Consider the following 14873-nt stretch of genomic DNA (forward strand, 5'->3'; position numbering starts at 1 on the left):
CTGGAGCAGAAAGTCAAACAGTAAATTCTTCATTAATCAACCTGTCATTTGCTTACCTTGGACCTGACTTTCTTAGCAACTTACATGGTAGACTATAAACAAGTTCCTGCTCATGATGTAATGGCATCCTCCTATTCTGTCTCTTGGATCAAGGCAAAGCTCCCCATCTAGAACTGTTACAAATAGAATCCGAGATTTCTGCAAATAATGAAACCCCAGATGAAAAATGCCCAACACAAATTTTCCTTCTATGATTGGGATCGTTTAAAAAATATAAACAATTGATTAGGGATTTTGATGATGCTTCATCAGTTCATTGTCATCAACAACTATCTACTGTTTCTGCTCTTTTAGCTCCATTTGTGTCCTCGCCATCCGAATCATGGAAAGGTGGCTGACGTTTCAAACTATTAGGTTTTGTTGAAATCTCTTCGCTCGAGAATGAATGAATACTGCCATTTACTTTGATATCCTTTGCAACAGCAGAATCTGATTCGTACATAACTGTATCTGAATGGTCCAAGGAATGCTCTATCACAACAGCTTCTGAATCAAGTGCAGTTGAGGAATCCTTCTTTAAGTCAGAAACCCCCACTGGAATCAAGGAACTGGAGCTGGAATCAATTCCATTCATATCCTCTGGAACTTCATGAATAATCCCAGAACTCAAAGCAACTGGTATGTCCCTAGGATCCTCCTCCATAGCAGATGAAGATAACTCAGAATTATGATTAACCCCTGAATCTTCTGCGTCTTTCATGTCAGCTTTAGATGGTGACTCGTTTTCACAGGATGAAACACCCTTTGAAACTGCTGTGCTTGACTCAAAATTTACCACAGCATCCTCATGACATGCACTTCCAAATTCAGAATTTCTACTTTCAGGTGCGGGTGCTAGGAACCCAGAACTTGTGGCATCCGTTGACTCCATTGGTGAAAGGTGTCCAGCTGGTTTCTCTGTGCAGGAGTCTAATTCTACTTTCACGATTGATTGCTGCTCCTTTGAGGGCTCAATGGTTCTGAGACATGATGGTCGAACAGAAACCCTGCCCAACATCAAGCAAATATAGTCTTTAGAACACAACCAGAAAGCATTTATGGAAAAAAACAGTACTGCATTTGAACATAAGATGCTTGTATGCCCCAATTCAGATCAAGAAATCGCAGTATCATTCTGCTGTACAATTCTTCCGTCACAAATGTCATGAAGCTTAAATAAATGTTTCCAACAAGGAAACCAAAAATTTCAACATTCCTTTAACATAAATTAAGAATTAGAATCCGAGCCTTTTATGCTTGTATTTTCCTGAAGTTCTAATACCATCAAGTTTTGATGCCATGGTTTTAAAATGTACGCATGGCTATGAACTCCGAATTATCTACTTCGCCAACAACTGGTTATAGCAAGCTAAATACTATATATAAGCAAAGCAAATGTTGCAGCAGTCATAAATAACCATCAGGCATTAAACTGTATACCTGCTGTATAAAAGCATATAGGCTCCCTGAGAAAGCACCTCGTCCAATTCAACACTAGAAACCTGAGAAAAGCCAAAACCACAGTTAGAGGAAAACAAGTCCAAGTAGATTGCAACATCTTAGCTGTCTTGCTTTGCTGTCATAATGATGGCATAGCAATATTATAAAGCAGGAAATCATTTCTTACACTAGACTTAAATAAACAAGCAAGAAAGTTTCACATTATGATTTTAAAAAGATTAGGCTACCAATCCTCACAAGTTACAGTTAATAGATCAATTTAGAAGTGCATAAAGCATGTGCATGCACACTCACACACACAGAGCGAGTGAGTTTATACCTTAGAGTCATCAATTCTGTGCCAGTTTCCATGGAAATCCTTGGTGTAGCAGATGTAATGACCAAAAAATGATGCATTTAGCATGTCAACATGGACAACAACTGCATAAAGCTTGTACACATCTGCGCCATCTCCTTTTTCACTCATGTAGGGGCTCAGGTCTAAAGTCTCAGGAAAAGTTACCCTTTTGTTAAGTTTACCAAACCTCCCACTCTGCAAAGGTATGTACACATACAATTTCAGAAGATATAAAAAAACTCTAGAACTAGAATATCACAAACTTGATGAATTTTCATAGAAAAGGTAGTTTAGATTCAGAAAGGTAATAACGAGGTGGAGATATCTATAACCATAGAATGTATACAAATCTGACCTGGAATCTCTTTAACGCGATTGTAAGAACATTCGGAGCTCGTTGAATGGTAAGACGCTTCCATGCCTTGACATAGTCATTGCACCTATAAACAGTATAAAATTGTACCTTAATCAAAGCAGATGCACACGTCAAAAGATATTAAGTGCAGACTTGTGATCCATTTCACTGCTATCCTTGTTCTATTAAATTCTGCTGGGCTCCAACTATATTGGAAAATTTGCATGAAAAAAGGAAAGATTCCATGACAAGACATATTTCACTTTCAATTATTAAACCATCAAGACTTCATGCCAAACTATCTGGAGTTGGATTATTAAACCTTAACGAATCATCCTTTCATTCTGTCTGATCTAGGGCCATATTTGAGCAGATATTTAGAGACCACATCCTTACATCTAAGAAGTCATTTTCATTCTACACATCTACAGAACCAGGGTGAGTGGATTACATTGAACATTTAGTGAAGCAATTGTAATGTCCGTGTTAATTGTGCCAGAGCAGAAATGAAGATCAATTAACCAATAAGCACATTTTTTCCCTTTTTTAAGAGAGTATTTATAATACCAAACCAAAGAATGACTAGGAAGAAAAATAACACACTACTTGACTGAATTCAGCATCTACCATCTAGCGGCCTATCTTTTCTCAAAATGCAAGGACAGAAACATTTGCTGAAACCAACAAACCCCATCACCATCCAGGGAAAAAACAACTCCTCAAGACTCACATCCCAAACTGGCTGGAGCAAGATAGATGCATATGCTTCTTCCATGCAGTCTAAGCCATACCAAAATTCATATTTCAATTGCAGCCACCTCCATCAAATTTCATCACAATTTAAAATTACTAGTAGAGTTATAACAAGGGTGGAAGAATCCAAGAGGACAGAACTCCTAGTCTATCCAAGAGCAAGATAGATATTAATGAAAGATGGAAAATAAAATATAGAAAATAAATAAATAAAGATTGTGTGCATAATGAAACAAATATGGTGAAGAAATGCAAACAATAAAGTAAATGATTTAAGCTTCTGGGATTCAGAAATCACAGGATTAAGCAGCCATACCCATCACATTTGTACATATTTTCTCCATGGAGCCATTCTTTGTCTGTGAATTGATTGAGGCATTCCTCCAAGGATTCAGCATCACCATGAATCTCAACAGTTAAATCCATCATGTTCTCAAACTGATTTGAAATCTTATTGCACTTTGTACATATCACCTAAAGAAGACGAAGCATGTTAGGACAGCATCCCAATCTAAAGATAGGACTAGTCCAATCATTTTAGAAAGTTTCAATAAAAGAAAGCCATATTTGCATATATGCCAAAACAACAAGGAAAGATTTATCACATTGCTAAACAATCTTTCTCATGCTAGACAATTCTAAGTGAGAAGCCTGCTAAAAAGAAGAAAAACGGTATATGCATTTACTAGAATAGTGCCAAAAGTTTTCTAAAAGACATTTCGAACAAAGAAAAGGATCAAAGTGCCTGATAGTTTTCCCACATCCTCTGGATTTATTTCTATCTACTGTACATGGGAAACCTCATCGAGGGCATTGGTATTTCTGCTCTGTTAAGTCTTTCAGATGCAAAACTTCTTTTATTTTCTTCATTTTAAATAAGTAGAAGAAGGTGTGATCAAGATAGGCAAACATTTCTAAGCCACTTCTAAATTGGCATTTAGCTTTTCTCCTTGCATGTGACTCCCGTATAAAACAGTGGCAGAAAAGTGAATGCCATTTTTTGTTTCATGTCAACCAGCACCAGATATCAGACTTCTAGAGAACAGCTCAGTTCAAGAGTCCATCAACTTCTATTTTTTTTTTTACTATCTGTAATGACTAATGACAGAAAAGGATGACAAGCTCTGGATAATGTCATGACAGTGGAATTCAATACAGTATATACAAGCTGAGGAAAAGCAGTTTTCACAAACAAGAACAAAATCAAACAGCTTCAGTATAACAGGATGCATGACCTGAGACTGGAGGCGACCCCCAAATATGTGTTGAATTATTGTAGTCTCTTGGGAGGCAGGTTCAACAGCTTTTTCTCCACCAAATTCATCAAGGCAAACTGATTGCATTGTATCAATAGCAAACCTGCAGAAAAGACAGAAAAAAGCTTACAATATTGAACTGGGCATAGCATCAAACACAACCACAACTTATTCTCCAGTCAATCACTTTCTTCAACTTATCCTTCCCTGTTATTATATTTGGAGTGTGACTGTGTTTTGGGGTGGGGGATGTTTATCTAAGAAAAGAACATGGGTAGAAATTATGTAAACCAGATGAAACATGGGTAGAAATTATGTAAACCAGATGAAACATGGGTAGAAAATATGTAAGCGAGTTGGCAGGCCAGTAATAAGAACCTCATGAACTCATGAGCATCCTCCTGTCTTCCATAGCCAAGATTACCACCAATATTGCGTAACCGAGAAAGAATATTCATCGGTGAAAAAGGAAGTGCACTTTGGCTTGCTCTTTCAACATGGGATTGAAATTCACAAAGAAAACACCAATCATTATGTCTACCTGCAAAGCAAAGATGAAAAATTGTGAGAGGGAAGAATTGTCGAAACCAGCCCCAGAAAGGAGGACAAAGGGGCCATATATAATTACAATTTCTGAACTTACATTCTGTTTGATGACCTTTCTCCAACAAGTAGGCAACAAGTGGCCTAGTGTAAGTAAGACATTGCAGAACCACATTGGCAAAGCAACTGTGCAGCAAAAGAAAAGGAAAATTGAATAGAAAAAGAATATGTGCCCAGGTGAAAAATATAACACAATTAACAAATGTTTATGTCTGTGCCCATGCATAGTTTTTGCTCAAATGAACAAATAAAGGGGTGTGAGGATCACAAACACATACCTGTTTCCACAATTTAAGAGCCCACAGGGAGGGAATCTGGGTTTGTCTGAGTTGTAAAGTTTGATGAATTCATCATACGGGAAAAGAACCTTGAATAGAAGTGCATGTTAATGTTTTCACATTACAGAACAAGAATTCACTAAATAATCTAAATAAACAACTAAATGAAAAAAGGTTAAAACATATACCTTTCCTGGCTTCTTTGTAGGCTTAGAGTTAGAACCTCCACTGGCAGGAACAAGTGCGATGCTAGAAAAACTTTTGCTCCCACCACCAGATGGTTTAAAACCGAAGTTTGATTTTGCTGTTTGTGATGAGTTTGCTTTGAAATCCTTGCATTGTAACTTATGGCCTGCTTTCCAGTGTGCTTCTTGACATCCCTGTGAGCTGGGGAAAAGAAAAAAAGAACAGCTGTATAATTTATGATGCTGAAAAAAAAAAGAAATATGCACCTAAAACCCACATATTAAACTTAAATCTCACTGAAAAGGATAGGCAAACCAAAAATAAATTAATTAATGCATCAAAAATATAAGCTTAAAAATAGACCTAAAAAACCTAGATATAGAAGGCAGTACAAAAACACACGACCAATTATGAGGAAAGATAAAAATACAAAACAGGTAATTAAACCTTCATCATCAAATCATTAAAAGTAATAGCATATTATATCATAACCTACTATTTATACTTCCAATGTTGTCTCCAATCGCTAGAAATATTATCTTCTTGAAATAAATCATCTATGAGCAGCTAGCAGTCCATCAATTACCCTAAAATCGCTAATTAAGATTGCAAACCAATTACATCACAAATGGTTAAGGCACAAAACCAAAGAACAGGATGAACCCAGTAGTTTCTAAGCATAAGAAACCGCTTTAAACACAAAATAACACATTTTTAACCAAACCATAAAAAACAACCCCCCCCCCCCCCCCCCGCAAAAAAAAAAAACACCAACAACAACACCCATAATATAATTAATTAATTACTTACAAATCACCAATTAAGCTGTTAAACCAAAAACCATAAATGATTAAGCTCACAAAACCAAAAGAACTACACAAACGCAAAATTCCCAAATTCAAAAACCATCTTCAAAACAAAAAGATTGCATTTTTACCAACAAACCATCTAGCACAAGCTAGATCATTACTCTAATAACTGATTAAGCTAAAACATGCATAATTAAGCCACACCATCTAGCACAATCAAGTTCACTACTTGCCCTACTGATCACTAATTAAGCTAAACCTATTCATTCAGCACACAAAAATCACAGTTTTATGAACCCCCAAAAAATTCACCTATAAGCTTTAGCAACCAATATTAACAAAGACTCAATTCATTCTAATACAATTAAATTACCCTACAATTACTAATTTAAGCACACATCCATTTAAACCATACATATATAACCTACAAAAACCAGCAGAACAACAAAACCCCTGGTAATTTCCAGAGGTAAATGAGCACCTTCACCACTATAAAAACTTAATCAATTCCAAATACCCTCCCTCGTATCACTAATTTGGCCACCAAAACAATAAAACATATACAATTAACCAACAAAAACAAAAAGCGATAGCATTTTTACCCCGAAAACAAGAACCCTCAAAAACCACCAAAAAAGAACCATAACTACAATTAAGCAACAACAAAACATTAAGAAACAAATCGAGCCATACAGTTATTTACCCTTCAAATCACAGTTTTAGCTTCAAAACCCCAAAAACAACATAAACCCATTAATTCCCAAAATCATAAGAAACAAAACAAGATTGCTATTTGACCAAGACCCAGAAAACAAGAAACCTCAAAAACCCTAAAAAACCTTTAAAAAGGAACCATAACTTCAATTAAGCAACAAGAAAACATAAAGAAACTAATTGTGTACCACACAATTAATTACCCTACAAATCAGTAATTTAGCTACAAAACCAGTAAAACCATATAAAATCACCAAAATAACAACAAAAACCCATTATTTTCCAATATCAAAAGAATCCAAAACAGAAAACCCAACAATCAAGAGCCCAAGAAAATAGCAAATACTTACCAATATCTCACAGATTTGCAACGAGAACACGTTTTAGACCCCGAAATGCCACAATTAACACAACGAAGAGAATCCTCTTCAGCTTCCATTGCCTGGTTAACAATACTTGGATCAATAACAGTGTGGTTACTCTCAGCCGCTTCGAAATTGGCGTCGACTTCGAAATACTTCGACGCCGTATTCTTAACGAGGTGTAACAAACCTAAACCTATTATAAAGACAGTGAAAATAAATTGTAGTAACCAATTCAGATCCACTGTTATTCCACCGACATGCATCTACACTTTCCTTTTTATTCTTATTCTTTTTTGCATGCATTAATCGATGAATTTTTTTTCTTTATTTTTTATTTTTTACATGGAAAATGGGTATTTTGAGAGGAGAGAAAGGGTGTGTTTCCTTTTGTATTTGGAGTTCCGTGTTTTATTAGGGTTTTTTTAATTCCCTTTTGGTGTGAGGGATTTGGGGATTTTTTTTCTTTTGCATGGAAATAAGGTGGGTTGATTAGCAGGGTAGTTAATTATTTGCTAGTAATTAGCCTTAGGGTACGTTTGTTATCGCCTTATTTGCTAATAATTAGCCTTATTTGCTAATAATTAGCTTATATTATCGCGGCTAATCGTTGCGGTGTCAAATGGGTTATTAGTGTATAATTAATATTGTGATAATTTTTATAATTACAATTAAACAAATAGCGATAATTTTAAATATGCTTTTAACATGTGTTTAATATTGAGATAATCTAGATTAGCATATTCTAAATAAATCTAAATTAAAAAACGATGAAAATGTATTTTGTTGAGGATTTTTTGTTTTGTTTTTGAACTTGACGAAGATGGGTTACTTAGCTGAAAAGAAAAGAAAGAAAGTACTGGTTTTCCCCCCCTTTCTTCCCTTCCAAGCTATGCTTTTAGTCGAATGTCTTCAACTTGGGAGTGCGCTACATGAAAGAAGTGACAAGTGACAAGTGAGAACGACTGCATTTATATATATATATATATATATATATATATATATATATATATAAATAAAGACTGCGTATTGAGAGGAGGATTTAAAACCTCCTATTTTGTGTTTTTTTAAAAATATTTTATTCAAAATGGTATTATTTTAAAATAAATTAATCTAAAAGGATGTAGATTAATCAATCGAATTGATAAATTCCAGATAAGATATGATAAGTATGGATAAATCAACTCCGCTTGGTTAGGTTTGGGAATCAATCCACGCTAGCCCTTTCACAAGTGATGCTTCTTTATTTCTCTTCCATGTTTGCCTGAAATTGCTATGGCAGAAACGATGATTAGCTGAAATTGCTAATTGTGTACGAGAGAAATGATGATTAGGTAGTTTTTGATGTTATAGTTTAACCACTCCATGAAAAATATCAATTTGTAGTTTAGTCATTAGTGTGTGTGTGTGAGAGGAGAGAGAGAGAGAGAGAGATTGATTTATAATTAACCTAAATATACTTATAAACTTACTGAAAAATAGGCTAGTGGTGTGGGCTCGTGGCCAATGTCCTAGGCTTGTGAAAGGATGAGCCTGGGTGCCTAGGCATTCAAGTCCAAGCCCGTATGCTTGGGTTTGTAAATTTTTTTATTTAAAAAGATAAATAATATGTTTTTTGTTCCTATTGTTTTAATGAAAAAAATAGACAGATGACATGTAATCGTTGTGGCAATCTATAATTCGGCCATCACTGTGGTGGCTATAAAATTAGCTCTATGTGATTCTTATAAATAAAAAAAACATATTTTCAACTCATTTTAACCCAAAATCACTTTTAAAACATCAATAAACCAACATATCAACCTAATAAATAAATAAAAAGGTATAAATCACAAATTTACCTGAATAAAATTTCTCATTCTCGACTTAGATTTAGTTTTTTTTTAGGAAATATTAAGACTCAAAACAATTACTTTAAGACTCCACTCATCAAATGGATCTCACTGACATCAATTTCAACTATTTTGAAATAGATGTCAACGAAAATTTTCTCTCTCTGCTTTGGATTCTAGCGAGTGTTTATCTCTTCTCTCATAAAAAAAAATTGAAAAATGATATTTGTTACTAAAATAGAATTTCCGACAACTAAAGAGATCAACCACTTATTAACTGAAAAAGATGAGGGGACCAGACTAAATTTTTAAACAAAATTCAAAGATGTGATTAGCTATTTTCTCTGTGTTTTTCACTTTGTCCCCTGTGTTTCGATTCTACCCGCTCTTAAAAAAAGATGTGATTAGCTATTAATTTGGGTTCAAAATGGCTTAATTATGAAAAAAATATGCGGGGATCAAATTGAAAGCTTAGAAAAAGTTAAGTATTTCAATCCATAATGATTTATGAGAGAATGCAGAATGCAAGTTTAACCGTAAAATCACTATACAACTTTGTTATTTTTTAATGTGGCAATTTAAGGTGCTTTTGGACTAAAACCTACCAATTTGTAAATATTTCTATGAAAATGTGAACCTCAAAGACAATAGTAGAAGCATACTTTTTCCATTATATATTAAAAATTATCAACTTAAAACTACCAAAACATAAATCAATTCTAATTGAATCAGATGGGTCAATTACAGTTGAATTAGATGGGATTTTATGAGTTTTTTTAATTTTAATTATGCTAACTATGATATGTATTAAAGGGGATGACATGCAAAATCATGTTCTTATGCAAAAACATCTGTTTCAATTATAGTTGTCACATTCCATTCAGAAACTGACCCAAAAAAAGATTTGATCTATTGGGTCAACTCAAATCAATTATTTTTATTAAAATCACAAAGATTTTTTTTATGTTGAATGGACCGAGTTTAGCTGGTATAATCAAGTTTGATTTATAGTAATGTAATTGAAAAGATAGATTATGATAAATTTCTTCCACTATAGATTTAGCTAAGATAAGGCAACACAATTAATTGATTGACTTATTGGTATAGGAATTTTCATGTATGCTTATGCATTTTCCATTAGTGTTTTCTTTAAAACTCATAAAAATAATCGAAGTCAATTTCATTTTTCTTTATTAAACCATGTTAAGTAGGGCAACATGAAAGACTTCTTTGTCTTTTAAAAGGATGATTGTTTAAATGTTCTTATTATCCTTTTCAAATTATTATCAATATGTCATTATAAAAAATAAAATTGTCAATATACAATAATAGATGTCAATTGCCATAAAAAAAAATAAGACAATGAAGAGTTTCAAGGAAAGAAATTGAGAAATGACAAATACTATCATATTAGGCATAACTAAAAACTAGTTGATATCATAGTTATTAAACCCGGACCGGCCCGGCGGGTCGACCCGGGACCCGGTCGACCCGGTGGCTGGACCGGTTCGGGTTTGTCAAAAGACCGGCCTATGCAACGACCCGGCCAAACCCGGTCGACCCGGCGGGTCAACCCATGACCCAGGTGACCCGGGCAAACCCGGGCGAGACCCGGGTGACTCTCCATGGCAGATTTGAGATCTTATCTCTGTCTGGATCTTTCTTGCCGCCTCCAGCCCTCCAGGCACAACGAGCCTCACAATCTTCCTTACTGGGGGACAAGGCCAGGCGATTTGAGATCTAACTTCAAAAGACTGAGAAAGGCTTCTCAAAAGACCACAAAAAAGCACTCATAATCCTTTGTGAAGGCATATATATGAGATCGCAGAGACATGGCCTGGAGCTCACCGTTCCTGCATCCAAGCCCAGAACTGAGTAAGAAAGTGATTGAAGAAAGGAAAGGCAAGCAATATCATGGCTAACCTGGAACAACAAATCCAACCACAAAAAATGGATTACGCGTTGGCAAGCATTCGAGAAAGCAAGCTGACCAATTGCTGATGAGAGGCTGCCTTTGGATGAGGATGACCAATTGCTGATGCAGAGTGCTAGAGGGGGTGGAGGTGGTGCTAGTGGTGGGATTGAGGTTGGGAATAATGGTCTGTTTAATGCAACGGGAGCAGATTCCAAGGGCTGCCTTTTTCTTTATTTTTTAAATGTGAGTATTTTTTTTATTTTTTTATTAAGTTATTAATTTTTTTAATTTTTATTATATAAATATTAAAAAAATATTTTATTTACAATATATATAGCCCTATATTCATATAAATATTTTTTTTATGAAATATTAAAATTTAAAATTTATTTTTTAAAAATTTTCCGGGTTGATCCGGGTTGATCCGGGTTGACCCATAAAAACCCGGGACCCAGCTCCTTAACCGGGTCAATACCCGGGTCGGGTTTGATAACTATGGTTGATATGTTTAAGTAGGTGTGAGATCAAGAAAATCTTGACAGGCTAAATAGACATGACATGGTCTTAGTCATGTGAGTCATGACTAGCTTGAGGCGTTATGTGTTATTAAGGAAGTCAAGATTTATTGGGGGTGGCAAGGTCTGGTTTTGTCATTGGGTTTCCAAAACGGTCTGAGTGAGGAGTTGCACAAGACTGGTAAGTTGTTGAAGGTTTGATTGAGTAGAAGTGTTCGTGATAACTTGTATATTTATCTTGCATCCTAACCCAAGTGTATCTTAGTTGTGTGTCATGAAATGACCTATAAATGTTAAAAACAAGTTCTAGAAATCGATGGTTTTTTTATTAGTTTTCCATAAACAACATCAATTGATGAGTCCTAAAATTCAAGATGCTTAGAAATAAGATCGATGTATTAGACAATCGGTTAGTCTTTTAGTTCAATTTGATCCATTCTTCCTAGCCAAGGTGTCTGATGGCTTGATATGAAAAACTCAAGTGGTTGATAGCTGGTATCAGGTGGTGTCTAGTAAGTCAAAGTAACTAGTAGTTAGTACTTGTAAAAAAATCCTCTTTGATGGATGTGAGGACTCTCTGATACTTCATTTAATGATTTTATAAAGAAAAAAAATGCAATGATATTTTAAAAAGATAAATTGTAAAAAAATATATGCTGAAAGTGTTAAGAATGAAAAGATTGTAAACATTTAGCTTGAAGGATTCATTGTATATTTATAACTCAATAGTCTTGTCCTTTATTAAAAAAAAATGATTAAAATATAATTTTACATTTATGATATTTTTAGTTTTATCATCCTCAAAATAATATATATCACATCAATATAAAATATTAAGGTACAAGCAATCCGTGGAGCCTTAAAAAAAATTGTAAGGGAGAGTTTGACTCATGCAAATTGGTAAAAATTAATTGGGTCGGATCCAATAAAAGTTGTTAGTGCGCCATACACCCCCAAAGTGATTGGGTATAGATATTATGTATAAATATAGTATGTGATACTGGCATGCCAAGCACCCCTAACTTTTGTAGGGTGTGACAACATGAGCTAAGACCACCATGCGCCCGAGTTCATGCATCTCGATAGCAATTAGACTTGGGCTTGGTAGCTGAGTCCAAAAGAGATGCTTTCTTAGATTTTAAGGGGGTTTTTTTAAACTTTTCATAGGGTTTTTGTACCGTTAAATTTAGATACAATATCTTTCAATTCTTTAATTCCTTGCAAGTCATCCTACCTATATTACGTCCTCCCACCCAAACATGGTGCTAGAAAAATGGAAGAAGCAAAATATGGATCCGTCATTTGGTATACTTTTCGTTGAACATTTACTAAAAGTTTCTTTCTTTAGAATGAATGTACAGTTATCAAACAAGTAAATAAAAGTACGCAAGAAAACCAACCTGTGAATTAAGTAGGGATTAAGCGTTCTGGCCCTTCAGTTCCAAGGTGAGGTGAGATATGATGGTTTCCTTGATGCCACAGATAGCTAGCTAGCATTGGTTTCCTTGATGCCACAGATAGCTAGCATTGGTTTCCTTGTCACGCTGTACTTCTTGTGCTGGGAAGCCACAAGATAATCCATAGAGAAACATCACAAAGCAGAGTTCAATATTCGTAGTCCATGCTGCACTCTCAGGTTTCTGTCGACTAGAAAGAATTGCTTGTTGCCTCTTCGCGTTGCACCTTTAGTCTCAATGGAATTTATACTTAGAAAAAGCTCACAAATCAAAGATGTAAAGATCAAACCAAACATTTTTACAAATCAATGCCAGATCCGTTTTACTCAGGGTGAGTCATGTCCGCTTTTCAGACAGCATAAAGCCTTACAACTTGGTTTATATTGGATCGGCAAACTGGGCAAACACCTTTCTTAGCTTTGATCTCACTCAAACAAGCCATACAACCAGCCATGTGACCACAAGGAATGCATGCACCTTCAACAGGAGCCTCCCAGCATATTATACATGAAGAAGTACCTCCTTCGTTCACATCACTTGTTACAGAAGCTCCATGCTCTATAGCTGGAACAGACAAGTCCAGTGGACTAAAATCAATTGACGGATGATGGATAAGCTCTTCATCGAATGCCCCATCAGGAATTGGCGGAGCTGATGGATTATTTCCACTACATGTTTCAAAAACATGGGGAATATCATCATGGGTTTGTACATGACCTTGACTCATGCCACTTGGCCCCATATTAGGCACACCCCATCCGTTGTAGTCTTCTCTTGGTGCCTCCTCCATCCATCCACTGCCGCTTGCAGCTGAATGCGTGGATGCAACAGTTGCGCCCCATCCGTTGTAGCTATCACCACGCACAGGATCTTCCCAGAAGTTTGGATTAGTTACTCCAGGCTTCTTTATAATAGGCTTAGAGTTTGATTTTGCTGTTCGTGATGAGCTTGCTCTGAAATCCTTGCATTTTAACCTATGGCCTGCCTTCCAGTGTTTTGTTTGGCATCCCTGTGAGCTGGGGAAAAGAAAACAAGAACAACCATATACTTTATGCTGCTGGAAAAAAGAAAAGAAAAGAAAGAAAATCTGCACCTAAAACCTACATATTAAATTAACTTTAAGATTGCAAGCTAATTCAGCAACAAGAAATCATAAAGAAACAAATCATACCATGCAATTATTTACCCTTAAAATCACTATTTTAGTTACACCACCCAAAAAACAACATGAACCCATTAATTCCCAAAATCATAAGAACCAAAACAAGATTGCAACTTGACCAAAACCCAGGAAACAAGAAACCTCAGACACCCTAAAAAAGTAACCATGAAACATAAAGAAACAGAATGTACCACACAATTAATTACCCTACAAATCACTAATTTAGCTACAAAACCATACAAAATTACCAAAAAACAACAAAAACCCATTATTTTCCAACATCAAAAGAATCCAAAACAGAAAACCCAACAATCAAGAGCCCAAGAAAATAGCAAATACTTACCAATATCTCACAGATTTGCAACGAGAACACGTTTTAGACCCCGAATTGCCACAATTAACACAACGAACAGAATCCTCTTCAGCTTCCATTGCCTGGTTAACAATACTTGGATCAATAACAGTGTGGTTACTCTCAGCCGCTTCGAAATACTTCGACGCCGTGTTCTTAAGTCTTAACGAGGTGTAACAAACCTAAACCTATTACAAAGACAGTGAAAATAAATTGCAGTAACCAATTCAGATCCATTGTTATTCCACCGACATGCATCTACGCTTTCCTTTTTATTCTTGTTGTTTTTTGCATGCATTAATAAATTAGTCAAGATTTTTACCATTTAGCTTTCGTTTTTTTTAAAAAAAATATATTAGTTGATAAATTAGTAGTTGTTCTTGTCTTTTTAATAACTTAAATAGATTTTATTTTCTAAAACAAAGTGTTGACTTTTAATTTTTTTAATCTTCATTTCTTTGTTTTTGAACCTGACAAATATGGGTTT

The 14873-nt window shown here is 35.2% G+C and overlaps 1 protein-coding gene and 1 long non-coding RNA gene across 3 annotated transcripts; one reads left to right on the forward strand and one right to left on the reverse strand.

The window, feature by feature from the left end:
* Window position 1: 1 nt before the first annotated feature.
* On the reverse strand, window positions 2-14559 carry LOC7458720 (ubiquitin carboxyl-terminal hydrolase 18). Of its 2 annotated transcripts, none has more exons than XM_024590268.2 (11): window positions 14378-14559; window positions 5271-5469; window positions 5083-5171; window positions 4845-4930; window positions 4580-4742; window positions 4181-4304; window positions 3262-3419; window positions 2193-2277; window positions 1820-2032; window positions 1480-1541; window positions 2-1046 (listed from the first exon to the last, which is right to left on the reverse strand). In XM_024590268.2, the coding sequence occupies exons 1-11, from the start codon at window positions 14464-14466 to the stop codon at window positions 323-325; spliced, it is 1992 nt and encodes a 663-aa protein (XP_024446036.2). In that variant the 5' UTR covers window positions 14467-14559; the 3' UTR covers window positions 2-322. The 2 variants fall into 2 exon arrangements, with proteins under 2 accessions (XP_024446036.2, XP_024446035.2); XM_024590267.2 differs by lacking the exon at window positions 14378-14559 and adding an exon at window positions 7142-7664.
* On the forward strand, window positions 7184-14643 carry LOC127904705 (uncharacterized). The gene is made up of 2 exons (XR_008058038.1): window positions 7184-7332; window positions 14558-14643. It is a non-coding gene; the product is annotated as an uncharacterized LOC127904705 (long non-coding RNA).
* Window positions 14644-14873: the final 230 nt, after the last annotated feature.

This window comes from Populus trichocarpa, chromosome 18, assembly GCF_000002775.5.
Source record: "Populus trichocarpa isolate Nisqually-1 chromosome 18, P.trichocarpa_v4.1, whole genome shotgun sequence".
NCBI lineage: Eukaryota > Viridiplantae > Streptophyta > Magnoliopsida > Malpighiales > Salicaceae > Populus > Populus trichocarpa.

What these genes read in the sequence shown, in the direction of transcription:
- LOC7458720 (XM_024590267.2), bottom strand. Translation starts at nt 7,419, where the DNA reads ATGCATGTCGGTGGAATAACAGTGGATCTGAATTGGTTACTACAATTT. An exon ending in TGCAAATCTGTGAGATATTG is followed by an intron (nt 5,470 to 7,141) that starts GTAAGTATTTGC and finishes TCTTTTCCCCAG; the next exon opens with CTCACAGGGATGTCAAGAAG. An exon ending in ACAGAATTGATGACTCTAAG is followed by an intron (nt 1,542 to 1,819) that starts GTATAAACTCAC and finishes GGCTTTTCTCAG; the next exon opens with GTTTCTAGTGTTGAATTGGA.